Source organism: Apiospora kogelbergensis (assembly GCF_038363985.1).
Source record: "Apiospora kogelbergensis strain CBS 113332 chromosome Unknown utg000003l_segment0_segment0, whole genome shotgun sequence".
NCBI lineage: Eukaryota > Fungi > Ascomycota > Sordariomycetes > Amphisphaeriales > Apiosporaceae > Apiospora > Apiospora kogelbergensis.
This window is the reverse complement of record NW_027117420.1, coordinates 2,266,064-2,293,480: the sequence shown is the minus strand read 5'-3', so window position 1 is coordinate 2,293,480 and position 27,417 is coordinate 2,266,064. Positions and strand designations below refer to the sequence as shown.

Here is a 27,417-nt window from a genome sequence, read left to right as displayed (position 1 = left end):
GCCATGTTCGCTATAACTACGCTTTCTCTCAGGGGGCTGGCACATTAGTTGATTTTTCATTGTTTGTTATGTCTGTGGTTTACAACGAGAGAATCCCTTCCTTATTATTGCTCATACTACATTGCTCGTTTATTTCTTACCCTTCTTAGCGGGCTTTCCCAGCGCCGCCTCGCGCTTCTTGGCCTCCTTGGCCTCGATCTCAGCGCGGCGGGCCTTATCCTGCTCATCGCGCTCCTCCTTCTCAGCCTGCTTACGCGCCAAATCGGCGGCGCGCTTCTCGCGGATCAGGGCTAGGCGGGCGAGGTCGGCCTTCGCCTCGTCGGTCTTGCCGGCCTCGTGCAGCTTGCGGTAGCGCTCCTTGGCGGCGGCGGCTTCCATCGACTCACGCTCACGGCGACTCATGGGCACGCCCGATGCAGGGGCCGCAGACTTTGTGGACAGCTTCTTCATGCCCTGGGTAGCGCCCGCGACGGCATCGTCGTCGTCTGCGGTGGGGCGCGGCGCCTTCGTCATGTTGCGCGAGGCCTTGCTGTGGTTGGGGTTGGCGGGCATGGGGGCCGAGGCGTCGTCGTCCGAGGACTCGTCCGAGTCGTCGCTGGGCATGTCGCCCACCTGCACGGCGCCCTTCTTCTTCTTGGCGATGGCGGCGGCCTTCTGGTCGGCCTTCTGCTTCCGGCGCTCCTCTCGGCTCAGCTCGGCGGCGGGCGTCTTGCCGCTCGAAGGACCGGCCTCGTCCTCGGAGGACTCCTCCTCGGAAGAGTCCTCCTCGGAAGAGTCGTCCTCGTCTTTCTTGTCGGGGCCGTCGGCGCTCCACATGCTAATCTCATTGCCGTCGGCGTCCAGGGGTTTCAGGTCACGGGAGAAGTGCTTGCCGCCTGTAGCGTTTGTGTATTAGCAAAACGTCGAGGAAGGGTTTGGTTTAGGTAGAATTGTAGGATGGAGAAATTGGCTAACCTCCTCTCGTGAACTTCTTGAACTTCCCGCCTCGCCCCGGGAGTTGCCACCAGGTCCGCCGCGTCCAGACATGTTGGTGATGTTGTCGATTGTATGTGTGTGTGTGTGTGTGTGTGTTGTTTGTGTTTGGGGGGATTGAATGCAACAAGGAGGGGTATCCAGTCGTAGTTGTAGTGGGATGGATGGTGGGGTTATTTGGGCGACAGAAAATAAGCCGAAGCCGTCGAGTCGACACGAGACGTTATAAGACGGACGAATAAATTGTAGGATGATACAACGTTTCAATTGCCTTGTCGACTTGCGGTATGTCAAGAAGATGCTTGTGTAAGATTCAAACCCTTCACCTTGAGCAAGACCTTATGACTAGGGAAAGCCAAACAGTAGCTATTGGAGATTGACGATATGGCGGGGCACAATTGCTTTTGGCAGTGTCATGATTGGGTGGCTGCCCAAAGTGAGTCATCCACAGCCTATGGTTGTATATATGTAGGCAGATAAATCTATGTATCTCCCTTGCCATTGCGCGTCCTTCTTCCTTGGGCTATGCCATGTTGGACTCGGTGTAGACCAGATGGAATGGCACTCAAGATCACGAGAGGCGAGAGGCGAGAGACGAGGCTTCTTCCAAGCCCTTTCACGACTTGTTGTTGTGTGAGACGCCCAGGATGTTGATTTTATGGAAGACTCCAGTCCAACCACCCGCCACTGCATTGCCCACCGGATCAACCATCCTCCAGAAGCTGGACCCACCCGCCAGACAGGTCATATCTCTGCGCAAGAATTCTGCGCTTTACCAATTTTCTTTCCTTTCTCTCCTCACATAAAACAAACACTTCCTCCCTATTCACTCTGGCTTACGTCTTTCTACAATGGCATGTTAGAGGGGAAATGGGAGGATAGACGAAACAGTTTCGATTACTTACCCTCCGCTCTGCTCGTGGCTCCGGCTGCCATTGGATGACGGAGAAATTTTTACGATCGATACATTATTGCGGCCAACACTCGTGATTTGACAACTTTGCATGCGTAAAAAATAACACGTTCTTGGGGTTGCGTGGCTGGTCATGCGGTTCTCTCGTGGAATGTCAGGTGGAGTGGTGGTAGCGACATGGTGAAGTGGTCCATGATTTTCTCTTGGTGTTCGCCCCAGTCCTGTCCTGGAGCCAAGTCCATGTCGAATTGAAGAGCCAGCCGCGCAAGTACGCTTCGCATCTCCTCCATGGCCATGGGCTTCCCAATGCATGCATGTTTGCCTGGATTTTCAATGCAAAGCCTGTCAGTTTCCGATTCGGCGTATCGAGAAAAGAATTCCAGCTCTTCGCGTCGCGCCATCTCTTACCTAAATGGAAGGGAAAGTAAGCACCCCTGTCGCATTGAATATTCGACCCGGTGAACCACCTTTCAGGCAGGAACTCGTCTGGCCGCTCGAACCACCTAGCATCCCTGTGAATCACGTATGGCGACTGCACGATCTCTACGTCCCCCGGTATCCAAATACGCGGTCCAAACACGCTCTCGTCGATCTCCAGCCCCTGTGGAGGTGTCACTCGCGGGTTAGCAGTCGGCGCCGACGGCTGGATCCGCAACGTCTCGTGAATGACGGCGTCGATCCAACCCAGCGTTTCCGGAGCCGCCAAAAGTGCCGCGTAGGTGAACGATGCGGGGCCCTGGGGAAACGACACGTCCACGAGCTTTTGCAGTTGAGCCTGGATATCGCGACGTGCCGCCACGAACCCGAGCACGTTGGTCATGGCGCTCTGCGTCGTGTCGGCACCTGCCGCAATCATGGACCGGCTCTCGTCGGCTAAGGCCTCCGGGGTGGGCGCCGCGCTGGGATCGCCTCGCTCGAGCGCGTCCAGCAGGAACGATACGACCGGCTTGGGGCGTCCCCCCGTTTTGCCCGCGGCTTTCTTCCTCGAGGTCGGCTTCTTCTTCCTCGATCGCGTCTTTGCCTGTGTTGTCGAACTTTTGTTTATCTCTTCTCTCTGCACGGTGCTCGTTCATAACATCCTCGCATAGCTTCAAGAAAGAAGCGAAGTCACCCCCGCCTCCGGGCACCTTCAAGAGCAGACTTAGGAGCCAAGGGACGAAGCGCAACGTCCCCAGTACGGCGTGCGCCTTCCGCAGGTCCGTCAGCGCGGGATGCGGTTTGTCCCCCGCGCGCGTCGTGGCGCCGAAGCTGTGGCCGAAACCTATAATGCCCGTGACATCGAATGTGAGACGCGATATAGCGTCCGTGATATTCACTGCGGCATGCGCTGCTGATGCACTGTCCACTGCAAGGCGGTCGATGAAGAGCCCGATGGCCTGCTGCACCACCGCGTCTTGCTTGGAGAGGTGTTTAGGGCTGAATGCGACCTCCCAGGGCCGCCGCCTGACGCGGTGGTCCTCTGGGTCGCGTGACGTGGCGAAGCTCTTCTTGCGATCGTCCGCTTCGGCGTGGGCCCAAAAGGTGGACTTGCCCAGCGCCGTCGTCTGGAGGAGAGCATCAGCTCGGGCGAGTGAGACGATGCGTGGGCCTTTTGAGAAGTTTCCAGTCAGTCGGTCAGCAGATATGTCTTTCTGTTGCGCGTGTGGTGTTTTCACCTATCCTTACAACGTCCCCGTACTGGGCGTGAAGCTCCTGCAGCCTGACGTGGAAACGGTAGTCCCCGGAAGCCTTGTAGGCCGTCCAGAAGGTGCTTACTCGCGCAAGATACGGCCCCGGGACGTGCTTCAGGCGGTGGAAGTGCGCTCGGTAAACGAGAATGGAGCCGGCAGTGCTCAGTGTGAACGTGCCCGCGAGCACCAAGAGGTAATGCAGAGAGGTCGTGAGGGGCAGTTGCAGCCAGGAGACGCAAATGTACAGCGAGAGGAGGCAGACGGCCCCCGCAACTCGAAACAGAGACAAGAGGATGAAGTCAATCTCGACTCTCCGGGCGTAAAGGTGATGGAACCCAATACCCGCGACTCCCCCCACCAAGCCCAGTGTCTTAGCTACTGATACCATTGCGCTTGCTATTGTTCACCCGGTTCTTTCCAGTGGCATGTTCCCAAAACGAGGAGTCCTAATGTGTTCGGTTTCGTTTCAACATGAGAACTTGTTGGGAGACAGGAGAAACCTCATAGTAAGCTCTAGTATAACCCGGGAGGGGAGGGGGAGGGGGCACGGATTTGAAGCAATATCCGGTCACACTTTGGCTTCCTTTGGACCCCAATGATTTCACAATAATGCAGGGGTCGACAAGACAGTGGAGGTCAGCTGCACCACGGATGGGAGGTAAGCAGGTAGGTTGCAGCTTCTGGTGAGCCAACTAGCCAGTCACGCACCTTGCCGCCTTCTACGGAAAGGGCGGAGAGCTTTCCATCCTGACGAACCAATCAGACCAGATATGTGTCCACACACCTAAACATTGGGCAAACACCTCGACCGCTCCAATTAGGAATCTGTTACGTGTATTATAGGTGTTTACCTGATACTACCCGCCTCTCGGCCTCGGGATCCGTTATTGGCGTTGTAGGCGGTGGAGATGTCATCGGGCAGGGCCCGATCAGTGGGGATCTTATGGCAAACCGGGGGTTGTTGCCAGATCGGGGGCCTTTTCCTGCACAAAGCGGGGAGGGTTGCACACCGGCTTGTGCCGCCATTGTGCGTGCCGGTCGGGAATAAACGTGATATGGTCGATATCACGATGGAAAGGGAATCAAGTGGGTTGCAAAACATGCGAGGGGGCGGCATGTGTGCATTCGCATGCATGTAACTATTATATATCACAAGTTCGCCCACATTCAGCCCTGTCCGTTTGACTCCGCATGGGGAACCTTCATTCCATATCTGGCCCCCCAATGTAGTTCCCGTACGGTAGACGGGGTTTGCCCAGATGTCTGACTTGCTTTTTGGCGCCGGAGCTGCATGGCTGGGTGCCAGGATCGCGATCCTTGACCAGACTGCTCCAATGTAGATGTCTAAGATGGCTCCAGAGGCTACCTACTTTGGTATATGCCTTGGTGGTCATATATTGTGGCAGGTCGAGTAATTCGTGTATAGACAAGACTATAGTTTGATTTGGTAAGCAAGGGGTACGTTTTGTGCTTAAGTCGGAGCAAGCTCGTCTTGTTCCTCGGCTACAAGGAAATCAAATGTGAAAACCTAGTCCGGTAATACTTGAAACTCACTCAGCACGAATGGATAATCTATGTCGGCGTTCCCCTGAACCGCAAGTCCCAGCTCGCATATGCACGTGAACAACTTGTGGAATTGACTGCTAACGTTTTCTGAATCCTGCAGCACTATCTTGTACTCCCTGATCTGTGCTAGCCGAGAACAAAACTCAAGGACGTAAGACGCCGTCGCAACTCTGATCCTAAGCGAGGAGTAGGCGGTCGTGTCCAATTCCCCATCTGCTTCCTGCCATACCCCCTCCGTCCCCTTTCACCAGTGTAAGCTGCAGTTTGTGGGGCCGCGGCGCCGGATAGGGGCCTTGATCGCCTTGATATGGCTGCTCAGGCTCACGTCAGGCCGGCCCCAGCTGAAGACCCGAGCGAGCACGTTCAGGGACACCGGCTCGCTGTTGGGCATGCGGTGGGCGCACGCCACATTCTGGCCGGGCACCAGCATGGAGTTCCCGCGGCCCGTGTTTCGCGCTTGGGTGATGATGGTGGCGTACTGGCTGTTGCGCGCGGACGTGGAAGTACACTAGTCAGCGTTTGGGATACCTCCCTTTTCTTTCTCCCTTCTCCATACTTCCCGCATTCGAATTGGTGGCAGAGGAAGGAAAGCTTGACTTACTGGAACACACCCGCCCAATTTGGCTCGACGGTCGCGAACCCCCCGTTGGGGCCCGGGACATTTTCGTTGAGCACGGCGACGACCGTGTTCTGCGCAATGTCCTCGACCGTGTCGGTGCGCGAGTATGGGTCCGGCACGTGCGAGTCGAGCGCGTAGTTGCTGGTCCAAACGTCACTGCCCGAGAGGACAGACCCGTTGTACCCGCCGTTGAGGTCGACCGCGTGCGCCGTCTCGTGAACCATGGTCGTCTGCATCTTGTCGCTTGGCTTCATGTAGATGGTGTTGGCTCCGTCCATGTAGGCCCAGCCAGTGCTGTCCGGGATCGTGACCACATGTTTGACCTAGAAGAAAGTGACAACCCATGAGCCCAGTTTAGACCCTTCCTGTCCTTGGGGATCTTTCTCTTCTTTCCTCCCTCGAAATTCCAAGTATTCCTTGATGCTCCAAGCACCTCAAAGAAAGGGGACGTGCTGAAGGTTTCGCCTTATGATAAACTCACCCATTCCCTCATCTGAATCGGAATCCTCCCAAATTGAATCGCGATATTGTCCATACTGGTCTCCGAATCTTTGTGATAGCACATGATCCAGGGATCGCTGCAGTCTGCATATTGCACCTGGAAGGTAATGAAGTCTTCGGCCTTCACATTGTGATCAATGGCGTAGCCCTTGCAGTCTGAGGGAATCCAGCCGCTTGCCCTGTACTCCTCCACTCTTGTAAGTAAAGGGGACGGATGGCCAACCGCCGACTTAGGAGAGCCACGGTTGACGGACGACGGAAGGAAAACACTGAGTAGAGCTTTGAAAAATTCGCTTACCATTGGGCTATTGTGTAGTGGGTATCGGGCAGGGCTGATGCCAATATCGGCTGGAAGTCGTCGAAGTTTGGACGTAGAGCTGGTTTGGAGAGCGCTGCCCAGATATTTGTTTTCGCCGCGGCAAGACCCGCCGTCGATATAACAAAGAGCAAGAAATGGCAAAGGCCGGTGTGGACAGCCATCATGTGTAGAGAGGTTTGATGAACGGTAGAAGTGTTGCTCCGTTAGGAAGTCTGTAAGACACCCTGAACTCTTCTATGCCACCGATCTGTGTAAGGGGGCTGTATACCAGTATACGATGGGGATGACTCTTATAACATGGCTTCACCATCCGTCATAGCCGTTGGATTGGGGCGGAAGAAGTGCGGACCTCGCCTACTAGCACCAAGGATCGTGTCAGAGGATTGGAGCCCGCATGCAATCCAGACAACGTCTAATGAAGTCACTCCTACCGAGACAAACCGTCTCGACTTACTTGCCTCCTGGCGTGCCAAGGAGAAAGAGCCAAGACACGATGATCGGTACTTCGCTCTCTCGGCTTGCTGCTACAACGTGTTATTTCGTCCCGGTACTAAACAGCAGAGCTGATTTCAAATCACTGTCAAATGATTGCCAAAGATTGTATTAGTAGCCAGTTCCGCTGAGATTGACATCATTGGTCAAAACCTGCACCAGAAGACCTCATACATAGCTGGGTGATGAGGCGTTACAATTGGCGCCATACTAGGGGCTCGTATCCGGTAAAGTGCATAGTATCTATATATCGCTACTATTTGACGTCTGCAGTATAGCGTCTGATATTAGCATTTTTACCACTACATATTGTACACTAGCGCCATTGCGTGTACAAGCCCTTATAGCTCAGTGGTAGAGCGTTGCACTTGTAGGTAAGATACCTGTGATCCAACCAGAACACAGCGATCGTGAAGTCAAGCCATGCAAAGGTCCGTCGTTCAATCCGGCGTGAGGGCACGACATCCTTTTTGCATTTTGCTTATTGCCCAATCGAATGGATGGGTAAACCCCACTGGACTGGAGCGATTATGCGAGTGCGCTACGAGTGTAGCAGTCAGTGTTGTGCGATTGTTGTTATACTGTTCACGATGATGCTGCTTTTTTCGGGCGCTCGAGATACATGGCATCCTCCCCATAGCCACGCACCTTGGCCGCCAACGCCGGCTCAATTATAGCGGGTGGCGCAAACCCGTAACGAGCCCAAAACGAGACCGTATCGTAAACCGACACGAGACAGGCGCCATCCGGGAAGCGCTCGGTGTCCGAGTCGACCGCAGAAAGCAGGCGACGTATGCCCTGCTCCGCGAGTCCCTGGCCCCGGAACTCGGGGAGCACACAGAAGTCATGGATGTAGTACTGGCCGGCGTCGGGCGGTAGCATGCCCCCGCCGAGCACGGCGTCCAGCGCGGGCGGTTGGCGGGGTGGATGGGATGTGAGATGGCGTAGCCGCAGAGTTCTCTCCTGCCATCGCCGTCGCATGCATAGCCCGTCTCGGTTTTGACTTTGGCAAGGGCCAGGCAGCCCTCGGGGAAGAGTTTGAGGCGTTCGGCGAAGACGTGCTCGCCCTCGGGGAGAGCGGAATGGATCACATCACTAATGCGCACCACAGCCTTTATGTCGTCGGGGGTGAGAGGCTGCCAGACAGCAGCCATTGTGCTTATGCTTATGGGCAGCGGCTACCTCCTGGAGATGGGTGAGGAATTGCGAATTGGCAGAGAAGAGAAGAGCACAAATAGATAAACAAGAGTTTTTGTCCAGTGCACGCCTTGCACCCAGCCTCAGAAGGGTAAAAGGGAATCATGTCCGACTGAATCGGATGCATCAGGAATTGAGCCCGATGCGGGGGTCGAACCCGCAGCCTTGAGATAACCTCGATAGATGCATCCTATAGTGCTGTAAGACTATAGGACATTACCTAAGAGTCTCACGCTCTACCGATTGAGCTAACCAGGCGGTGGTTCGGATTTGTTGCAAGAGCTGGCGCTAAACAATGGTTAGACGGCCAGCGGCTTGTTTTGTCGATGTGGAGGGTTTAGGATTGATCGGATAGTGTGAGTGGATCTAGGGAGCAAGTTCTCCGCAAGCAAGCCCCTTTTGCGGCGAAACGCTCACAATTGAGTTGACACAGGACAGCCCTAGAGTTAGGACCAAGAGTCAAATGGATTGCAAATAGGCCCTCAGGGAATATTGGGTTGTTGCCAATGGCGCATTCACCACAGTTCAATACCTCACTAGTCACCCTCAAGGGAAAGTGCATAGTACAACCACTGCTGTTCCCAATAGTTCAGGACGCTTTCTCCGAGTGCAGTATTGCATGGGCTATCTGCGTCTAGTGCTGATCGCCAAGAATGCCTCGTATATAAGCAATTCATGAGCACTCACATGGGCATATTATCCTCGAAGGTGTATAGATCAATCCGGTGACATTTATTGAGAACATCCCACAACACCATTAATTGTCTCAGGCCAACGAAGGTACCATGGACCAGTCAAGACAGTATTCAGGCATCTCTGCAGTGGTGCAAGGACTCTTAGACAAAGGGGCGGTATTCTATAATACCACACGAGTTCCTGACAATCAGCTTCTTGTCTCTGCTGCTGTCCTACTACTGCCAGCTATTCTACAGCTAGTGAGGCCACGGAAGAGAACAATGAGCTAGTCGGAAAAGATAATACTACAACTTCTGACCACGCATCGACGATACCCCAACGCCAAAGGCACATCGGAGGGAGTGGTAAGAAGCAAGGCCCTTCCCCTCGGCCCAAGTCTATCAGTGAGGTGGAGGGTAAAATAAACAGCCTGATTATTGCTTCTCGACTCCAATCTGCCTCAGCGATTGCCCCCTCCTCCACCGAAGCGCGCCCTGTTTCCCCTGGCAATAAAGGGTTCGAGGCCGGATCCCGTCTCCAGGTTGGACTATTAGCCAAAATCCAGGCGGTGACTCCCCACTGGAATATGCTCCCATGAGCCGCAGTCAGTAACTGGGGTGCCCAATCAACCCCCAAATAGGCCTATAATGCAACCTCGAAGAGGTGATATCAAGCAGCCCTCGATCTTCCCGAGACAGGAGGCGCAATTAGATGAAGTGCAGAAGTTCCGCAGCTGGCTGGCGGCTGGTTGTGGCAAGCCCATTCCAAACCCAAGATTTGTGATCCAAGAAGACTGGAACGATGCCGAAATATAGGCAAACCAGTGTTGTGAGGTGCACAACAACCCAGTACTCGGGAGAAACAGCTTACGGGGAAACCCAGTCGCACGGGGACAAGCCAATGAAGAAAGAGAAAAGGAAGCTGCAGATCCCTTTTGCTGTGAGATCCAACCCCTTGCCCCAAGGGCATTTAGCTAGATTGAGTTTCCGCTTTAGATTGGATGCGGTTTTCTACAAATCCCGCATACTGCATGCGCCTGAGAAGCTTCCGCTGCCGATGGAGGATCTTGGCGCTGCGGAAATGGACCGCACACGTCCTCACGCAATCCAGAGCACTCTCAAGAAGAACGGCCGTCGAATATCCATACCAAGTTGCTAGCACAGGCGGCCTATTGGTTTTCCTTTAATTGTGGGATGGAGGTGCTTCCACCGATCTTCCCAGAGACGGGCAAGGGCGATGACGGATCGAATCTCGCAGCTTTGGTCCCAGCCAATGGGGCTCACAGGTTTGAGGCAGATTCGTCCCAGCGGGGCAACCACACACAGGACACTTTGATCGACATCTGGGCGAATGTGCTAGTGACGGGCTTGATAGATGGCGAACAAGAGAATGGATGGTGTTGGGATCGTGATCGACAGATTTTCAGGGCCGCAAGGCTTAATGGCGACAAACCACGTGGAACGGCCTAAGCACCCCAGAAAGCACCCCACTTGTCAACAGCGCTCACTCAGCACTCCTCACGGGATTGTCTCGACGCCGCCGACGCCGCCAACACACTGCTGAACCGATAACATGGGGGAAGGGGGGCGTGCTTGATTACGTTGCGCCATGACATTCATCCATCATCACGAGCAAACAACGGCACAGACTGAGAGCGTCCCGTAGCAGTCACTATCGAAAGTCGCCCCCCAATCAGAGATTCCCTACTTAATACTTTTCGACTACGCCGGCAGATGGTCATGGCGGCAGTATCATCACAAATGCCGTAGTTGCTGGATTTTCGAGGGCCCATACCCGCACGCCCGGCTTGACTTTTTCCAATAGCTCATGTTTTAGCAGCTTAGCAGCAGCGACGGCGTCGATCTAGCTAGGATCAGCTCAGCTGAGGCCCCCTCCATACTGTCCGTCCGCCCCAGACTACTCAGCACGAGCCTTCTACTACATTGCGTACCTGAGCGCCTAGCACATGCAGAGGATTCGAGGCGGCAGGACTTCAAGACTTTCAGCTGCCGGCCGATTGACGGAAAAACAAAAACAACGCCCTATTCGCTCAGGGAAATGAGCCAGCTGCAGGCTGACCCGTTGATCATCGCAATCATCATGGTCCGGGAAATCTATGTCGGGCCTCAGGATTTCCCCATTGGATGCTTCTTTTCTTCTGCCATTGCCGTTCTCTGCCCGGCAGCCTAGCGACAACAAGAATCTCCAAACTCGTTCGTGGTGCGTGGCTACCATTCACCCACGGCAGGTACTTGTTACTAGATACATAGCGTAGCGCCAACTTCATCGAAGCTTGCCTGCTGCCACCTGCCTACTGCTTGCTGCACAGGATAACACGACCCGGCCTAGTGGGGGCGACGATGCCTTCTTAGCTCCGGGCGGCACACGCTGCGGTACGAATGCGGACGGCCGTTCGCTCGCTAGCAGCGCTACAGCCAAGAGCGCAAGCACTACATAGCTGCCACTTCATAAAGAAGGAAGACTTCCAGCGCGACACTCCTCTGCCTGGACCTGTTACTCTGCCCCTTGACTACCTGCTTGATTTACCTCTTCGCCTATACGCACCCATCGGCATTTCCAGACTCGTCACTACAAAACCATCGCGATGAGGTTGCCCTCGTTCCTCACCTGGTACAAGAAGCCGGAGTACAGAGACATCAAGGAGTACTCGAACGCCATTGTCAGTGGGAGAAGGTCCCTTAGTCCAGATGGAAGAGGGAAGATTTCCGTGCCCCGGAGTCTCGCCCTCGAAAGGGTACTGGCAAACAAGACTTGTAAGACATCTGCAGACCGGCCTAGACTGTCACACACTAACGCCAACTCCAGGCAGCCCTCTTTCGCTCTACGACTTCTACATGTATCTGAAATATATCGAATACTCGCCCGAGAATCTCGAATTTTACATCTGGTGAGTCCCGCTGCCCCTCCCACCGCGTATCATGCCACTGACATGTGACACAAGGTTCAAGAACTACGAGAAGAATTACCAGAATAGCACCGCGGGAAAGGGCGATAACGGATTGCATTTGATCGACTCAGCCACGTCGCTCACAGAAGAAAAGATAAACGGCGATGACTCGTCAGTAGACACCAAAGAACCAAACTACGACCCTGAAATTGGTAGGGAGCCCCCGACTAAACCTGCTTGCCATGTGCAGTCCCAGCTTACTAACACAAGTCTCACTCACGCAGCCACCGAAACCCTGGAAAAGATCGCGCAGCTCATTAGCCCCGAGAACAAATGCTCCCATGGAAAAGTTTGCGTGCACACCAATATGGACAGACACGTTCATGGGGAGGACGAGGACGAGCAAGAATTGAAGGAAGCGCCTGCTAATCTACGTGCCGCCAAGGCTCTCAGCTGGCAGCAAGCGATGCGGCCCACCGGGGCAGGCGGCTTGATACCGGAGCATGACCGGAACCATCGCGCCGAGCTCAGTGCTGTCGTCCAGACCTTCCTGCTGCCCGGGGCACGGAGTGAGCTGAACATCGCGCCAATCATGCGAGAGCATGCGGTGCAGGCACTGCGCACCTCTTCGGACCCGGCGTGCCTCAAGCCCGTTGCTGACCATGTCTACGGCCTGCTGCGTAACTGCTCGCATCGCAACTTCGTGCGGCTGGGCGTGTCCAACGGGACATTCGAGACGCTGTGTATGGCCACGTCGCTAGGCATCGCGCTGACGCTAGCTGGGTTCCTGACCGCGCTGCTGCTCGCCTTCACGCCCAGGGAGGGCGCCCACAGCCGCGCCGATGTCCTCGCCGCCTGGCCCATGTGGTGGGTCGGCATCAGTCTGATTCTGTCCGGGCTCCGCGGAAGCTGCTTCTTCTTGCTCCTATTTTCGCGGCGCCAGCCCTTGCCCTGGGAGCGCTACGACGACAACCCCGCCATCCTGTCCGAGCATGCTCGTAAGTCCCGTTTTATGCGCTTCGTCTCTCGCATGATGATTTTCGACCGCAAGTGGAAGGTTCAGGACCAGCACCTTCGCAACCTGCAACGAAAAATTGTCACGCAAAGCCTTATTGGTGGTGCTATCTTCGCTTCTTTTGGTGTTTTGATATTTGTGTTTCTGCCAGTTTGGCGGGAGCATCTTTAGTGCTTTTTCTTCTTCTTCTTCTCTCTACGCACCGCCCAAGTGTTTTCTTTTCTCTTGTTCTGCCTCTTGTTTGTCTGTACCCACACTAGGACATCGGTTCGGTGGTACTTGTTACTATCACCTCCTAGACATTTCAAGTCTTTCACCTATGATACCCTCTTATGCCGTCTTAAGAATATTCAAGATAGCATTATTACACATGTGGCTTCGCTTCATTCTCTTCGGCCGTGCTTCATTTCTCGTGACTGCCCTTATGATTGTGCAATTCTTATTTCCACCAGTCCAAGACGGCAACTCGTCGCTGATTTCGAGTCTTTCAAGCCAGACACCCAGAACTGTTGCTATGGGCCGGATGACATAAGCCAGGGGTAATCTCGCTTGCTGGGGAACTAAAGGACGCCCACGGCGTCTTGGCGTTGAGGCGCAGAAGTGGATCACAACATAACCCCTGTCCGTTGGCGACAAGATCGGAGGAAGGGGCTGCTGTTTGTTCATTCGACCGCAACTCTCAACAAGGACGCTGATCAATACTCCCTCCCCCGTCAAATCAAGATGCGCCTAGCAAGGCTGCCTATCGCGCTTCTGGCGCTAGTAGTGCCTGCCGCCGTCGTCCAGGCTCAATTCACCTACCCACCGCCCCTGGATCGCCCGCTGACTGACTACACGTCGGGCCTGGCGCAGTCCACTCTCAATTTCTCGGCCGGTGACAGCATGTTTGGCGGCTGGTACACGCCTGGCCGGCTCATGTCTTATATGCTGTACCGCTGCATCCAAACCCCAACATCCCAGCTCATCTACCCGTCCAACAGCTCCTTCTACGACCGCCAGGGCCGCCCCTCCCCGGCGAACGACAGCACCTGGGAGCAGATGCCGCTTTTCGAGGAAGGCGGGTTCGAGACGGGCTTCAGCTCGGGTCGGAATCCCATCTGGCTTCACGGCGAGTTCCTGGCGCCCAACGCCACCACGGGCAACCTCTGCTGGTTTGAGCTGTACCCGGGCGTCGAGCGTGGCATCAGCGTCTACGTGCCCGAGCGCGGCGCGTACGCCCAGGCCGCCACCGTCGACGGGTCGCGGCAGAACTGGTACTTCGCCACGGTCCCCTTTGAGGTCCATCCGCGCCGGGCCTCGGGGCTGACGGTGACTTGGAAGGGCGGGAAGCCGCGGCCGGATATCTTTAGCAATGCGACGGACCCGGCTGTCTTTGCGCAAGAGTTTCCCGAGTATGCGACCTCTTCGTCTTCTAGGAAGTCGGCGGCTGGGGATAGTATCCGGCCGTCGGGTGCGGGTTTATTTCTATGGGCTGTCGGATTCGCCCTCATGGCCGCCATGAACTAGAACTTGTGACATAATTCTTTTTGGCCGCACCGCTGTTCGACCGAATACGCCCCAAGCTTAACATGCTTATATAGAAATAGACTGTAACATATACACAAACCTACTTCCCGGCTCCCTTTCTACCCTATTCTCTGTCTCCGTTGGTAGCTTGCTTGGTGACAACGCCTCGAAAAGACACGGTATTTTCGCAGCTGTTCAAGATATAGCCTACCTTAGCTGTGACGACTTCCACATACGACCACATCCTGCTGAATACTAGGGATCCCGTCCGCTCTCCCATATATAAGCAGCAGAGAGCCGAATTAGTACTAGGGTCGGTGACGACCTGGGAATCCTCGGTGTTGTATGTTTTTTTGCCTTTTGTTCTGCCTGTGACGACATCTACGACACGGCGAGGCAGATATCCGATCCCGTCGTCGTAATCTTGGCCACAGCAAGGCCTTGGCGGCTCCCACTAGTAGGACCTCCTGAGCTTTCGATCTGCGCCTCCAGATACTGTGAGTCGGATTCCCATTTGTTGTAGAAAGTGATGTACACATCGTCTCGATTGCCTTTGACAGCCCGGAGTTGAGGACCCCTGCCGAGATAACGACTGGTTGGATAGTCCCAGCCTAACAATTACCCCAACTAATGAGTTTATACGGAAGCTCGTGCACCGAGAACGTATATTAGCGGCTAAAGCCGGCGATGACAAGAAGTTACTCTTATAAAATACTTTTCTTTTCTTTGCCAAAAGCTCTTGGATCTATCTCGAGTACGTCCTGTATTCCGGAACCAGCTTAGGTTTTATCTAGGCTGATCACTGGGCCTTTGAAAATCACCATGTTAGCGTTTTCATTATTCGGCATATTTGCTGCGACCAAGCTGAGCCTAGGAGCATCTATCGGCTTGAGCGAATCGCCTGCCCCCCCACACAAGCAAGCCGACCCGACCCTGGTTGGGTATCTGGGCGTCTTCTTCTTGGGTGCTGACCCCTACGTGTATTTTTACCAGAGCAACGGTAACAGTCCGACTTCTTTTCGGACCCTCAACAGGGGCCAGCCCGTCATCAGACCGACGCGAGGCACGGGCGGAGTCCGTGATCCAGCCCTCGTACAAGGGGCGGCACCGAAGAAGGCCGGAAGTGGTATATCGTTGGGACCGACCTAAATATTGGCAAGGTCAGACTGCCAGCATAATCTCCAATACGGGATGGCCGGGAAAGACGACTGACCAATTTCACAAGACAAACTGGGATGCTGCTCAACGAACGGGGTCTCGTGGCATATTCATATGGGAAAGCACAGACCTGGTCAACTGGAGCAATGAGAGGCTGGTTGTAGTGGAAGACAGCACAGCCGGCATGGTCTGGGCCCCTGAGGCACTTTGGGATGCGTCTCAAGGTAAGCCGACATTGCCCATGTCCCGACTCTCGCATTAGACCGCGAGGCTCGTTGCTAACGGGAAACAGAGCAGTACCTTGTTCATTGGGCCTCGAAGTTTGTAAGACCCTGACGTTTGTGTTGTGAAACCTAGCCCCCTGAACTGCATGCTAAGTGCCGGTTGCAGTACTCAGCGACGGACACTAGACATACCGGGGCCCCATCCAACATTCGCATCCGCTACGCCTACACGCGAGACTTCCGGGCTTTCACGGCGCCGCAGACCTACATCGACCGCAGCCCAACCAACATCATCGACCTGGACATCCTGCCATTGTACCCGGACAGCGACAACCAGCAGTATTTACGCTTCATGAAGGACGAAACAAAGAAGACGGTGTTTATGGAGTACAGCACGACGGGCCTGTTCGGGAACTGGACGCGCGCGGGCGGCAGCTCGGGGACCATCGCTTTGCAGGTTGAGGGCCCCGCAGCGTACCGCGACAATCAGGTCGATGGGAAGGTACACGTCTTGCTCGACTTCTATGGCAGAGATGGGTATCGACCTTACGAGAGCAGTGGCGACTTGCGGGACAACCGATGGACGGCAAGCAGCCGCACGGGGTTTCCGGGCAACTTGCGGCATGGCAGTGTCCTGCCGGTGAACCAGACCCTGTATGATGCGCTGCACAACAAATGGGGTTCATGATTAATACAATCGTCTGTGGTAGTTCTGCTGCTGGAAAAATAGGGTGCAAGCCAGCTCCCGGGGAGGGACCTGATTTCGGGGCCTCTGCAGACGCAATCACCTTTGCTGCTCCATCCTCCCTTTAACTCTGCACTGCCGTGTCATGGTTCCTTTTCTGTTTCTTCTCCTCATACTTTTCCAGCCAGTCTACCTCAGTGCCGTCGGGGGCAATGTGCAAGGGCAGGCCGACGGCGCGCTTCCAGAATCTCATGCTGCTGTCGCCGATACGGCGGGAGGTGTCGAAGATGCAGACAAGGGCGGCGAAGAAGGCGCGGGCCTCATCCTCGAGGCCCAGCACGCGCAGGCTGCGGAGGATACGGGTGATGCGCAGGTGGTTGTGATCCATGTGCTTGACCCAGTTCCTGAAGTTTTCGAAGTTGTCAAAGTCCTCGGCGCCCGGCTTGGCCGTTACATGGACGATCGGTGTCCCCGAAGCGTCCGTGTCCCAAGTGATGTCAAAGCCGTAGAAGGCGAGCATGCGGGCAAGGACACGGCGCATGGTGCGCTTGAAGCCGCCGTCTTGGCGCAGGTACAGGTAGGTCTCCTCATCGAAGACGGGCGCCCACTCATTGAAGATGGAGCCCTCGGGCAGCGGGAACAGGATCTGGATGTAGTCGTGTACGGCCTCGAGGCGGGCGTCGGACCAGTTGAGAATCTGGTCGAGGGTGCGTCCGCCTACGTCCTTCCCTTTGGCGTCAGGGTCGTAGAAATCGACCAAGCGGCGCATGGCCGGTCTGGCGGGGCGCTGCGGCGCCATGTCTGCTCGGCGAGAAAGGCAGAGATCAAGGCCTGTTGGGATTCACCTGGTTGTCGTTGGCTGGGTTGGCGCTGGGCGTGCCTGCCTGCGGTGGAGTGGATTGATACTCAACCCAATCAACAAGTGCTGTGGCTTGACGCTGTGGCTGATTTCCACCAGAACACACCGTACGCCAGTTGAATTCTTCGCGTGAGGGCCTGCGGATTGACATGGGTAAAGCACTATGTATGTATGTATGTATGTATGTATGTATGTAATATGCATCGCAACCACGGCTTATATAGCCCCCCCATTTCCCGCGGGTGGGGTATGTTGTCGATCGTCATTCCTCGCATTCTGGTTGGTGTCGGTACTTCTGCTTTCACCATACCCAGTACGGCTCTTGTTCTCTGGGCACCTCCCCAAAAAGCCTCCTGACCGTCCCGGATAACCCTTGACCAGCCGCCGCATCGTTGTCTATGACCGGCATGTGCATCACCGTCCAAATGCAAGCGGCGACGACGGTGATCTCGGCTAGGGCCGTGAAGATCAAATAGAGCGTGGGGCTTCCAACGATGGGGCTATACGCCTCCTGATCCTCCGTGACAATGTACAATAGCGAGTAGAGGACGCGAAGGCCCAGGAGCGGCAGGCAGATGACGAGGCAGTGGATTTGCAACTCCTCTTCGTTGGGCACCAGGTCAAAGATGCGGCGGCCGCCGTCGCCGTCGCTATGGCGACCAACATGCGGCGCGAAGAACATGTACAGGAACATGCCGGCTTCAAACACGCAGAGGAGCGCGGTGACAGCCGTCCCGGCTTGGCTGAAGGCGGTGGGCGCCAGTGGATCGTCCGTCCGGGACATGGCAACGAACCCGGCGATCGACACACCGATGGATGCCCAGACGATCACATGCGGCACCAGAAGCAGGACTCTGGGAATGAGTTTGGCAAAATGGTTTCTTCACAAGGAAAGGTCAGTAGTCAGCCAGCTAAAATGAAGACATGCCAGGGTAACAGCCGTAGTAATCAGAGCCAACTCACAGTCTCTCCAGCATCTCCAACAGCAAGAAGAACAGGACGAGAATCCCGAAAGACTCGCATACCACGACTCCTGTCCATAGCCCATCCGCATCTTTCGCTCCGATAGTTGCCAACATGCAGCTGGCACCGATGATACGGATCAGCGATATGAATGTGACGCCAAACCAGCCAAGCCGGCCCGAGACTTTGAACCATATCCCGGCTGGCAAGAAACAGGCAAAGACGATGACCTGCAGGATGGCGATGCCGTCGCGGTAACCAACCTTGCCCTGTGTCATGGCTGTGGTTGCTTTCTTTCCTCCAGGGCCTGGACAACGACAAATCCGAATCAAAACCTCTTTGGCTTTGATGGGTGTTCGTTCAAATAGTGTAAAAGACAAAAACAAACTGCGGCTGCTAGGGACAAAGGATTTGAGAGGGAAAGGAGAGAGCAATTTAAGACTACACCCCCCGGTTCGGTGCAATCCAATTGGTGGACAGTGCTGGGCGGCACTGCGGCAACCCGGGCACTCCACCGCCGCTTGGCAATGGACATACAAAGAGCTTGGCATCACGGATACATCCGTGCCTGTCGATCGTTGGAAATACGGTCTGGCAAGTTGTCGTCTGTTGACATTCCGCGGGCCGCATCGGGGCGGTTCCTCGTGGTGCCACACTCGTCTGATGTACTGGTCTCTCAACATGCGGGCAAGTATATCTGCGAAAAGACTCGCTAAGTCAGGCTCCAGGGATAGGCTTTCACCATCCACTATAAATCACATCTCGCTAGCTGTATGACGACGGCAGGTAGTAGTAAGGCTATGTCGTTACATGGAGGGGTTCTCATATATTGCTTAGTTCCCCCCTAAAAGTATGCCGCAGCACTGACGTCGTTCTCCCCTAGATCCCCCAGATCCCAATTCTGCTCGGCCGTCTTGAGCCCGCTGTAGTGATTGAACTTGGTCCCGACCTGGGTCCCCTCCTTGCCCTTGACAGCGCCGCCGAGCAGCAGCGTAAAGACCTTGTTGCTGGAAACGTAGCTCTCGGTCTCGTCGAAGGTGACGACGACAAGCGTGCGGTCCGTGTTGAACTTCTTGTCGGCCAGCAGCGGCGTCAGGAAGTTGCGCGTCCACCGCCCCGCCGTAGTCACCGAGGTGTCGTGTCCGTCGCTCGTCATGTTGGGCGTGATGAAGAGCCACTGCGGCAGCTTGTCGGCCGCCAGGTCGCTGTAGAACATGGTCAGGTTCTTGGACTTGGCGAGGCGGTTCGGGTCGCTGGTGACCGAGTCGAAACTCATCAAGGGGCTATACGAGAGAGTATCGTGTTAGCGTCCTCTTCGCGGACCAAGCGGTAGAAATGGGGATCGGAGAAATGCGCACTTATGCTTGCGAACGTAGTCGTTGGCTCCATTCTTTTGGTTCTTCCAACTGCCTTCGAAGCCCGAGTACGGCATGTCTTCCTGGTACAAACTCCAGCTCACGCCCTTGCCATCCAGCAGATCAACAACCGTCTTGGTGTCGGCGCCGATGCGCTCGAAGCCGTCGCCGCGGACCTTGAAGGTGCTGCCACCAGCCGCGGCCACGTAGTTGGGCTGCGAGGGGGTGTGTGATGGCGTAGTAGTTGGTCAGAGTCACGCCCTGGGTAGCAAGATACGACAAGCTCGCTGTATGGCATTGACCTCGTCAGCCTCTGATCGGGGGATGTGGGACAACCAAACACAGGGCAAAGCACTTACGATCTCCTGCGGCCATGTCGTAGTCGGTGTTCTCCAGCCAGATCTGCACGAAGCGGTCGAACGTCTTGCCCTTAACGTTGCTGGTGGGGCTCAGCGTCAGCGCCGTCGCCCGGGCCGCGGCGACGGAGGCAGCTGCCGTCGCCGTGTACATGGTGGGCCCAGTCGCGGCCGGGGCGATCGAGGTGGATTGGCCGTTGCCCATAGTTGCGGAGCGTCGACGTGGATGGAGAAGCTGGCTGTTGAGGAGGGGCAGACAGGAAAAGTAACGGCAACAACTAAACAAGACAACACACGTATTTGTATCCATGCGTTCAGGCCCCGGCACATGCGTTTCTCTGCCACCTGCCCTTCTCGAACGCGCCCCCGAGAGCCGAGCGATGCATTCAACGCCATCGTGTCCGCCATCAGCGTCCGGGTTGGCCCGTAGCGTCCGTGCCTGCCTAAAGGGGCCTAGGAGAGAGCGACGGGGAGCTGGACTAGGGTGCAGGTGCAGTCAGCCAATCAGCCGCCTCCTTCCGACATCGTGGCGATCTCCCTCGCCTCTGGTTCTGTCGATTGGCTCGGGAGTATCAGCTAATCTCGATTGATCCCTAATAAACTATGAATGAGTCCTACTTGTTCCTTATGCAACACAAGTGATGCCCTGCAACCTGCAACCTGCAACCTGCGACCTGCAACCTAGCAACGATAACTCGCCGGTCCCTCGGTGATGTTACACATAGGAAACCAAACAACGTCCGAGTACAAAATTCCCTTTCCTTCCAAATTCGTCAATGTTTCCTCACAATCAGCCTCGTCGCGTGCTCTCGATTATCATGCAGGAGGCGAGGGTAGCGACGGGCTCGGCGACCTTCAAGTATCGCATCCATCGGACTGCATACGCAATCTGCTTTGCGTTTTCTCCAGGGCCCAGTAGTTGGGCTTGGTGGTGGCATTCGGCAAGACCTCGGTATCTCGCTGGGCGCGCCAGACCTCGAGGACTTCGATTGTGTAATGAGCGTAGGCCAACTCTTTGCTGTTTCCGAACCACTTCTTCTTCAGTACATCTTCACCCACGGCGTCCCAGTCCTGCCGCTTGGTGACCTGGTTCCACAGGTCGCCCACGAGACCGCCAAAGAAGTTCGAGTAATCCTCGCGGAACAAGCTGTCCGACTTCATGAAGTCCGCAAGCTGAGATCCAAGTTCAAGCGCCTTGGTTACCTCCTCGGCGGTGAATTCCTCGTAGCGGTTGTTGCTAAGTGTCTCAAGAAAGAAGCGAGGGATCTTGCTGACCTTGGACTGGGCGTAAGATTGACCTGGCACCTTTCGAAGCACAAGATCCGCCTCGATAGTCTGAATGGCCAGATCGGCGGTCTCGACTGGTCGTTTCTCCTTGGTAGGGATCTGAGTGGCCACGGCGGATATCTCAAGTGACTCGGCTGCCGCGTCTGAGTTGCGGATTTGTCGTCGTGTGCTTGGCTTAAGCCTAGCATTGTGACACAGGTTAGTTCATTGCTACCAAGCCGAAACGTTTCGAGACACTGACTTGATCTTGGTCGCTGCTTCTTTGCGCTTCACCACCTGTGGCTGCAGTTTGACGACGCTCTGATGCAACTTGAACGCTCGACGTTGGGAAGAATGAGCTTGTCGCTCAATAGTGGCGTCTTTGCCCTCGGCTGAGCTCATGCCAAAGTGTAGACCCATGATTTCGGTATGGATCGACATGGCTTCAAGCTGGAAAGCGCGTATATTATGGGCTGGTCCAGGGCAAGTATGCTCAACCATGCTTGTGAGGGTTTTCAAAGTCTCCTGCAGCATGTCGAGGGCATCTCCGATGACTTCAAACGCCACATCGCGAGGCGTGTCGCCATCTTCGTCGCTCCAATCTTCACCCATCTGGGGTCGCTTACGCTTGCGGCCTCTTGTGCCGGCTGACGGAGGCATGATGGCTGGCGGTCGACTTAAGCTGGCTGTGGAGGGTTTCAATGCCGAAAGAGTTGGAGTGCGTGTTGAATCTCATTGGCAGTTCTTTCCTGGAGCGAGATGCAGGGAAATTTGCCTTGGGAGGTGAGGTGGGACCGCAAGGAAGGAAACAGAACAGGCATTGTCCTTTGAGCCAATCTAACTGACTGCTCGGAAATGGAGGAGTCGTTGAGGGAGACGCCGGACAATCAAGTATTGCGCTGCCTGGAATCTCGCTGCCTGCTATACTAGCTCCTCACTTGGGCTTCACAACAATAATCCTACCGTTGGCCTAGGTATTGAGGGGGTAGTGGTTGGTGGATGTCAACGGACATACGATGTAGACCACCAAAGACCAGACCACCAAATCTTCGGATTGTTCCATTGTCATGGCTGGTCTCACATCTCAAATGACCAAGATCTACATGCTCCCTGGTATGTGAGAAGAAGTGCACCATAACGATCACTATATAATGTGGCTTGCGAGACCTTTTGTAGATGAGATTGATGAAGGTTCTACCCACGCTGCTTCGCTGGCTTTCTGAAAGCAACTGTCCAATGAGTGGTAAGTTTGATTTTTGAAGGTCTTAGCTTTCCTAATCCCAGTGTGAAAATCCCTATACCATTATATAACGAAGATCACACGGAACAAGCAGCTTTCCCAACCCGCCCTCATGCACCGTTCAACACCGCATCTATAATGGAAGCCGCATACAAGCACTCCTCATCCTTGAAGGTGGGCGTGATGATCTGTACCGAGCAAGGCGCACCGTCTTGCAGCTCTGGTATGTCTATATTTCGATTATGGTCAGATTGGTTGGACATTCAATAGGAGGATGCTCGTCTCGTCAGGGGCAAGATTGGCGGCATGTGAGCAAAAGAAAACAAAACCTACAGTCAGCATCAAACGCCGCGTGACCCTTCATGGGGTTTGGATCCAGTTTCTTCGACGAATAGCCGTAAGGGATGATGCAGGCCGGATACTACACATGATGGGAGTTATGGTGTCAGCTGGTTCCAGATTACGAGTCGGGGCTGGAATGAAGTTCTGCCTTCGACTTACGTTCGTCACGTTCCAAGCCGCCGTGTACACCGGCACCCCAAATGCATCATGCGGCACCGCCGTGCTGATGGCACCGGGGGCCAGGATGACATCCAATCCGTTCTCGAGCCAGGCGCGGCGCCAGCCGTCACAGTACTCCTCCTGCAGACGATGCCACTCAGCGACCTTCTTCGCCTCGCTCCATTCAGGCGACAGCGGCGGCGGGTTCTGGGCGAAGGGGTGCACGCCCACGGCGAGGGATTTGACTAGGGGTTCCCCGAACTCGGCCTCCATCTCGGCGTTGGTGGGGTGCCCCTCGAGCCCGTAGAAGGAGAACGCGAGACGACCGCCCAGCGCCATGGACCGGGATGCGTCGACGGGCAGGCGCACGAGGGTGTGGCCCGCGGCTTCGAGCTTCTTGGCTGCCTCCTCCATGGTGCGCTTCACGGGCGGATGCAGCCGGAACTCTTCATCCTCGGGGGCGACGCCGATGACCAATTTGTCGCCGTTCGCCGCCTTCAGCCTCTCCAACGATCGCCACGGCACGTCCAGAGCTGTGCCGTCGTACTTCCAAGGCTTACGGTCGCCGACCACGACGTCCATGAACAGCTTCAAGTCGGCCAAGGTGTTGGCCATGGGTCCCGCGGCGGGGACGATGCCCGGCAGGTGGTTGCGGGGAAACGGGCACGAGTTCTGGCCCGCGAAGGGGACCCGGTCGGCCGTCGGCTTGAAGCCGTAGATGCCGCAGCAGACGGATGGGATGCGGATCGAGCCGGCAATGTCGGTGCCGACGCCTAGGGGCGAGCCCCGGAACGCAAGGAGGGCGCCCTCACCGCCAGTGGAGCCGCCGGCGTTGAGCTTGGTGTTGTGGGGGTTCAGCGTGCGGCCGAAGATGTTATTCTCTGAGTCTGCCGTCTATGTAGTGCAATCAGTGAGAATGGCATATGCCCAGTCAGGGGTTATGGACTTGGGACATACCATCATCGTCTGCGGGATGTTGGTCTTGCAGTACAAGATGGCCCCGGCTTCCAGGAGCAGCTTTACAAGAGTCGACTCCCCTTCAGGGAGTGGCTGTCGCAAGTACTCCACGTACCCAACCGAGGCGTGGCGTCCTTCAACTACAAATGAGTCCTAAGTGAAGCTGCCAGTTAGTCTTCCGCGTTTTGGGTCCCATGGGTCGTATTAGGGGTTGTCCAACCTTCATGCTGATGGGTAAACCGTGTAGCGGCCCTCGGGCTTTTCCGTGCTTTTCCAGATACTGATCGGCTTCTTTGGCGTTCTCAATGGCCTCATGGAAGAAAATCTCAGTCAAACACGATGTCTAGATTTCCAACGTGGTCAGCGAATCCCTAATCACATCCCCCCAAGATGATGCACGACAGGGGTAAGGCAAGGGTAGAGGTGGCTCCCTACCAATTGCTGCGCGAGGGCCGCCCGCTTGCAGAAGGCGACGGTGACCTCGACGGAAGTGAGCTGGCCCGCCGCCAGCTTGGGCAGCAGGTCCTGCGCCGTGTGGTTCTCGGTGATGTCCAGCTCCCGGTCCGAAAGCAGGCCGGACTTCTTCGCGGCCTGCAGCTGGACCAGGCGGCCCTCGTCGGCGGTGCCTACGCCGCTCAGCTGGTCCAGCTTGTCCTGCGCGAGACGCCACTCTGCCGGGATGTTGTTCAGCTGCTTCGTGGCGTGCTCCTTTGCAACCACCTCCCAGGATGGTTGCCGGCTTTGGCTTATTTCGCCCATTATTGTCAGAAATGGTGATATCCGAAACAAAGACAGTGATAGTATGAAGGAAGCGGTGATTGGTCAATACCAGAAAAAGAAAATGGTACGCGGAGAGAGCTAGTTAAATGTGCTCGGGAAGGGATGGCTGTAACAGGTCTCGAAGACGTCGCGAGATCCGTGGTGACTTGCCGTTGGGGGATGTCCTCTAACCGAAGCACTAACGGCGGAGTTAAGCGATGCTATCATCATGCGACCTGTGGTGCTGCAGGGTTAGGGGGTTGGCAGTTGGTTAGCTGTCCTTATCACCCATTCTGGCGGGGTAGTGGTGCGGTGGAGAAGGAAGCCCGACGGCTCCGTAACTGCGTGGCCGATCGCGGGTATGTACTTGGACTTGGATCATGACAGGGGTTGCTGATCACTAGGATACAGTGGAAACCAAGTGTCAATTCATAGCATATCTGAATATCTCATCATCATGTCTCGCTTGGCGCATTCTTCCGTTGCGGCTACCCTGCCCCTGGCCCCTGGCCCCTGACCCCTGACTCCAGATATGTAGCCCGAATTCATCCCATAATCGATCCCCTCCCTGCCGAATCTACACGAGTCAACTGCTTTACCTCTCTAGCGCTTGGCGAAATCTCGAACGCTCTCCACGACGCGGTCGTACCGCGGCGCAAGCGCGATGCGGATCTTCTTCCCGTATATGATCAAGGGCACGTGTAAAAGTCCGATCACGAGGGAAATGCACCCAGCCGTGACGTACATGTATCCCACGCCCATCCTGGCCATCCAGGGCGTGAGTGCGACGGGCACGACGATGGAGAACGCGTTGCGGAAGAACGCGACGAGCACGAACGACTCGGCAACCAACTGCAAATCATACCGTCAGTCGATTGTATCTTGCTGAGGCGCTCGCTTCAGGGTGAGGTTCAACTTACGTCACGGTACGTGTCAATCACCAAAGTGAAGGCAATATCTCCGTACGAGCCAAGGCCGAAGGCGAAGAAGGCGCCGCCGATACTCGGGTAAATCCAGTGCATGCCCTACAATGGTTAGTATGGGGCATGGTCTTCGTGGCAAGGAACGCAAGCTGGTTTGCACATACCTGACCTGCAGTCACGCCAAACATGCACAGCCCTCCCGCCATGAACAGTGTAGGAGGCATGACGATCCAAAGACGCATCTCGGGCTCGAAAACTCCGCCGTTGCGTCGGGCGAACCGCTTGATGGACCAATCAGAAATGGGACCTCCGTACAGCGCCCCGAAGACGTTGCCTATCAACGGGCCCAGCGACATGTTCCCGACGCCTTGGGTGGTGAACAAGTACGGCGGCGCGGAGAAGATGACCGAGGTCGACGTGAGCATCAGCACGAGCCAAGCGATACCCGACGCGAACTGCAAGGCCGTGAACAGGACATGCGGGAAGGCGACGACGGACAGCGGTGCCATCGTCAGCTTCCACAGCGGCTCATGGGTCGGTGTCGCCATGCGCATGCATTTCGCGTACGAGTTGGGCACGGTGTTGACTTCGCCCATTGTGTGGGAGGCGACATGCCTCAAGTCGGCATCGAAGCCGCCGTCCTTCTTGTCCTGCTCGGACGGAGACAGACGACCATCTTCCCCAACGGCAGTCGAGTTCGCATCGCCCGCGGAGGCTTCTCGAATGGCACTGCCGTTGCTGCGGGTAGGGGCGGCCCGAATGTACTTGGTCTCTTCGAAAGCGACGATGTAGACGAATGTCAGGATGGTGAATGCGATGGCGAGCGCATAGTAGGACCACCTCCAACCCTGGACGGCGGCCTGGGCGCCCGCGGCCATGGGGGTGAGGAAGCTCCCGATCATGACGGCGACGAAGTAGCACGCATTGGCACGAGCTCTCTGGTGCACGAAGAACAAGTCCGAGATCTGGAATTGTGCGGGTCAGTGTGCACGTCGCGAAAGGAGCATGATTTACTTCTGTGCGATGTGTGTTAGGAACTCACCGTCATCTGCACCGTCGTCTCATTCACGGCGCCCGCCAGTCCTGTGAACAGGTTGGTGAGGATGACCTCGGTGTAGGTGTTCATGCGCGCGGTCCACCAAGTGACGGCGGCCAGGACCACGATTGACACGACGTAGACGGGCCGCCTGCCGAACTTGACGGCGAAGGGGACGAAGAAGATGCAACCCGTCGCCAGGCCGGCGAGCTGGACCGAGTTGCCGTTGCTGAGCTGCGGGATGTCGAGGCCCAGATCTACCGAGATCTGCTGCCAGAAGACTGTTTGAACCGTGACCCTGATATTCGATGCCGACGGTCAGCACGAACAGTTGCACATGCCGGGGGCCACACTTACAGTGTGAAAGCCGCGATGGTCATTGCAGTGGCAAGGCCGAAGTTGACGGCCTTTCGCCACGCAGGCCAATTCTGGGCGGGGGGGAGGTCGTGTTAACAGTGCCAACCGTTTTATGACCAACCAGGTTTGAACTTGACGGCGAACACTCACCAATGGCTCATTCGGGTCGCTCGAAGGGCGCGGCCATAGTTGGACTTCGGACTGGTCGAGAGCTGTTGTGACTGCATCGCGGAACTCAGTCAGACATGGAGTTCAAACAAACAATCGGACCGGTGGCCATACATTCGATCAGGTTTATGGTGCCCGGGGGTCCGCTCGAGTCATACTGAAGGCGTCGGCGGCAATCAACTGTCAACGTGGACGGGAACGGGAACGGAAACGGGATACGATGGCCGGCCCAGAAGTCGGGGGCTCAATCAATCAAA

General features: G+C 55.8%; 13 protein-coding genes across 13 annotated transcripts; 4 read left to right on the top strand and 9 right to left on the bottom strand.

Annotated features, from left to right (window-relative positions):
* Window positions 1-129: 129 nt before the first annotated feature.
* On the bottom strand, window positions 130-1,908 carry PG998_005506 (uncharacterized protein; the record flags this gene model as incomplete). Its single annotated transcript, XM_066872324.1, has 2 exons — window positions 130-875; window positions 1,878-1,908. The coding sequence occupies 2 exons, from the start codon at window positions 1,906-1,908 to the stop codon at window positions 130-132; spliced, it is 777 nt and encodes a 258-aa protein (XP_066732421.1).
* Window positions 1,909-2,016: 108 nt separating this feature from the next.
* Window positions 2,017-3,943, bottom strand: PG998_005505 (uncharacterized protein; the record flags this gene model as incomplete). Its single annotated transcript, XM_066872323.1, has 4 exons — window positions 2,017-2,207; window positions 2,294-2,906; window positions 2,962-3,429; window positions 3,551-3,943. 4 exons carry the CDS (start codon window positions 3,941-3,943, stop codon window positions 2,017-2,019), a joined length of 1,665 nt encoding a protein of 554 aa, XP_066732420.1.
* Window positions 3,944-5,365: 1,422 nt separating this feature from the next.
* On the bottom strand, window positions 5,366-6,542 carry PG998_005504 (uncharacterized protein; the record flags this gene model as incomplete). The annotated part of the gene is made up of 3 exons (XM_066872322.1): window positions 5,366-5,603; window positions 5,723-6,063; window positions 6,222-6,542. The coding sequence occupies 3 exons, from the start codon at window positions 6,540-6,542 to the stop codon at window positions 5,366-5,368; spliced, it is 900 nt and encodes a 299-aa protein (XP_066732419.1).
* Window positions 6,543-7,637: 1,095 nt separating this feature from the next.
* PG998_005503 (uncharacterized protein) lies at window positions 7,638-8,206 on the bottom strand (the record flags this gene model as incomplete). The annotated part of the gene is made up of 2 exons (XM_066872321.1): window positions 7,638-8,015; window positions 8,057-8,206. 2 exons carry the CDS (start codon window positions 8,204-8,206, stop codon window positions 7,638-7,640), a joined length of 528 nt encoding a protein of 175 aa, XP_066732418.1.
* A 3,323-nt stretch (window positions 8,207-11,529) lies between these two features.
* Window positions 11,530-13,018, top strand: PG998_005502 (uncharacterized protein; the record flags this gene model as incomplete). Its single annotated transcript, XM_066872320.1, has 3 exons — window positions 11,530-11,698; window positions 11,751-11,832; window positions 11,887-13,018. 3 exons carry the CDS (start codon window positions 11,530-11,532, stop codon window positions 13,016-13,018), a joined length of 1,383 nt encoding a protein of 460 aa, XP_066732417.1.
* A 552-nt stretch (window positions 13,019-13,570) lies between these two features.
* Window positions 13,571-14,353, top strand: PG998_005501 (uncharacterized protein; the record flags this gene model as incomplete). The annotated part of the gene is made up of 1 exon (XM_066872319.1): window positions 13,571-14,353. The coding sequence occupies one exon, from the start codon at window positions 13,571-13,573 to the stop codon at window positions 14,351-14,353; it is 783 nt and encodes a 260-aa protein (XP_066732416.1).
* A 1,342-nt stretch (window positions 14,354-15,695) lies between these two features.
* On the top strand, window positions 15,696-16,423 carry PG998_005500 (uncharacterized protein; the record flags this gene model as incomplete). The annotated part of the gene is made up of 3 exons (XM_066872318.1): window positions 15,696-15,735; window positions 15,804-15,814; window positions 15,869-16,423. 3 exons carry the CDS (start codon window positions 15,696-15,698, stop codon window positions 16,421-16,423), a joined length of 606 nt encoding a protein of 201 aa, XP_066732415.1.
* Window positions 16,424-16,544: 121 nt separating this feature from the next.
* PG998_005499 (uncharacterized protein) lies at window positions 16,545-17,219 on the bottom strand (the record flags this gene model as incomplete). Its single annotated transcript, XM_066872317.1, has 1 exon — window positions 16,545-17,219. The coding sequence occupies one exon, from the start codon at window positions 17,217-17,219 to the stop codon at window positions 16,545-16,547; it is 675 nt and encodes a 224-aa protein (XP_066732414.1).
* Window positions 17,220-17,580: 361 nt separating this feature from the next.
* On the bottom strand, window positions 17,581-18,520 carry PG998_005498 (uncharacterized protein; the record flags this gene model as incomplete). The annotated part of the gene is made up of 2 exons (XM_066872316.1): window positions 17,581-18,160; window positions 18,243-18,520. 2 exons carry the CDS (start codon window positions 18,518-18,520, stop codon window positions 17,581-17,583), a joined length of 858 nt encoding a protein of 285 aa, XP_066732413.1.
* A 566-nt stretch (window positions 18,521-19,086) lies between these two features.
* On the bottom strand, window positions 19,087-20,158 carry PG998_005497 (Acid phosphatase; the record flags this gene model as incomplete). Its single annotated transcript, XM_066872315.1, has 4 exons — window positions 19,087-19,525; window positions 19,601-19,812; window positions 19,856-19,884; window positions 19,957-20,158. The coding sequence occupies 4 exons, from the start codon at window positions 20,156-20,158 to the stop codon at window positions 19,087-19,089; spliced, it is 882 nt and encodes a 293-aa protein (XP_066732412.1).
* Window positions 20,159-21,718: 1,560 nt separating this feature from the next.
* Window positions 21,719-22,442, top strand: PG998_005496 (uncharacterized protein; the record flags this gene model as incomplete). Its single annotated transcript, XM_066872314.1, has 3 exons — window positions 21,719-21,937; window positions 22,242-22,332; window positions 22,396-22,442. The coding sequence occupies 3 exons, from the start codon at window positions 21,719-21,721 to the stop codon at window positions 22,440-22,442; spliced, it is 357 nt and encodes a 118-aa protein (XP_066732411.1).
* A 127-nt stretch (window positions 22,443-22,569) lies between these two features.
* PG998_005495 (uncharacterized protein) lies at window positions 22,570-24,676 on the bottom strand (the record flags this gene model as incomplete). Its single annotated transcript, XM_066872313.1, has 6 exons — window positions 22,570-22,688; window positions 22,793-22,880; window positions 22,961-23,854; window positions 23,918-24,070; window positions 24,138-24,260; window positions 24,353-24,676. The coding sequence occupies 6 exons, from the start codon at window positions 24,674-24,676 to the stop codon at window positions 22,570-22,572; spliced, it is 1,701 nt and encodes a 566-aa protein (XP_066732410.1).
* Window positions 24,677-25,279: 603 nt separating this feature from the next.
* PG998_005494 (uncharacterized protein) lies at window positions 25,280-27,015 on the bottom strand (the record flags this gene model as incomplete). The annotated part of the gene is made up of 5 exons (XM_066872312.1): window positions 25,280-25,528; window positions 25,597-25,701; window positions 25,764-26,564; window positions 26,642-26,933; window positions 26,993-27,015. The coding sequence occupies 5 exons, from the start codon at window positions 27,013-27,015 to the stop codon at window positions 25,280-25,282; spliced, it is 1,470 nt and encodes a 489-aa protein (XP_066732409.1).
* Between the last annotated feature and the right edge of the window lie 402 nt (window positions 27,016-27,417).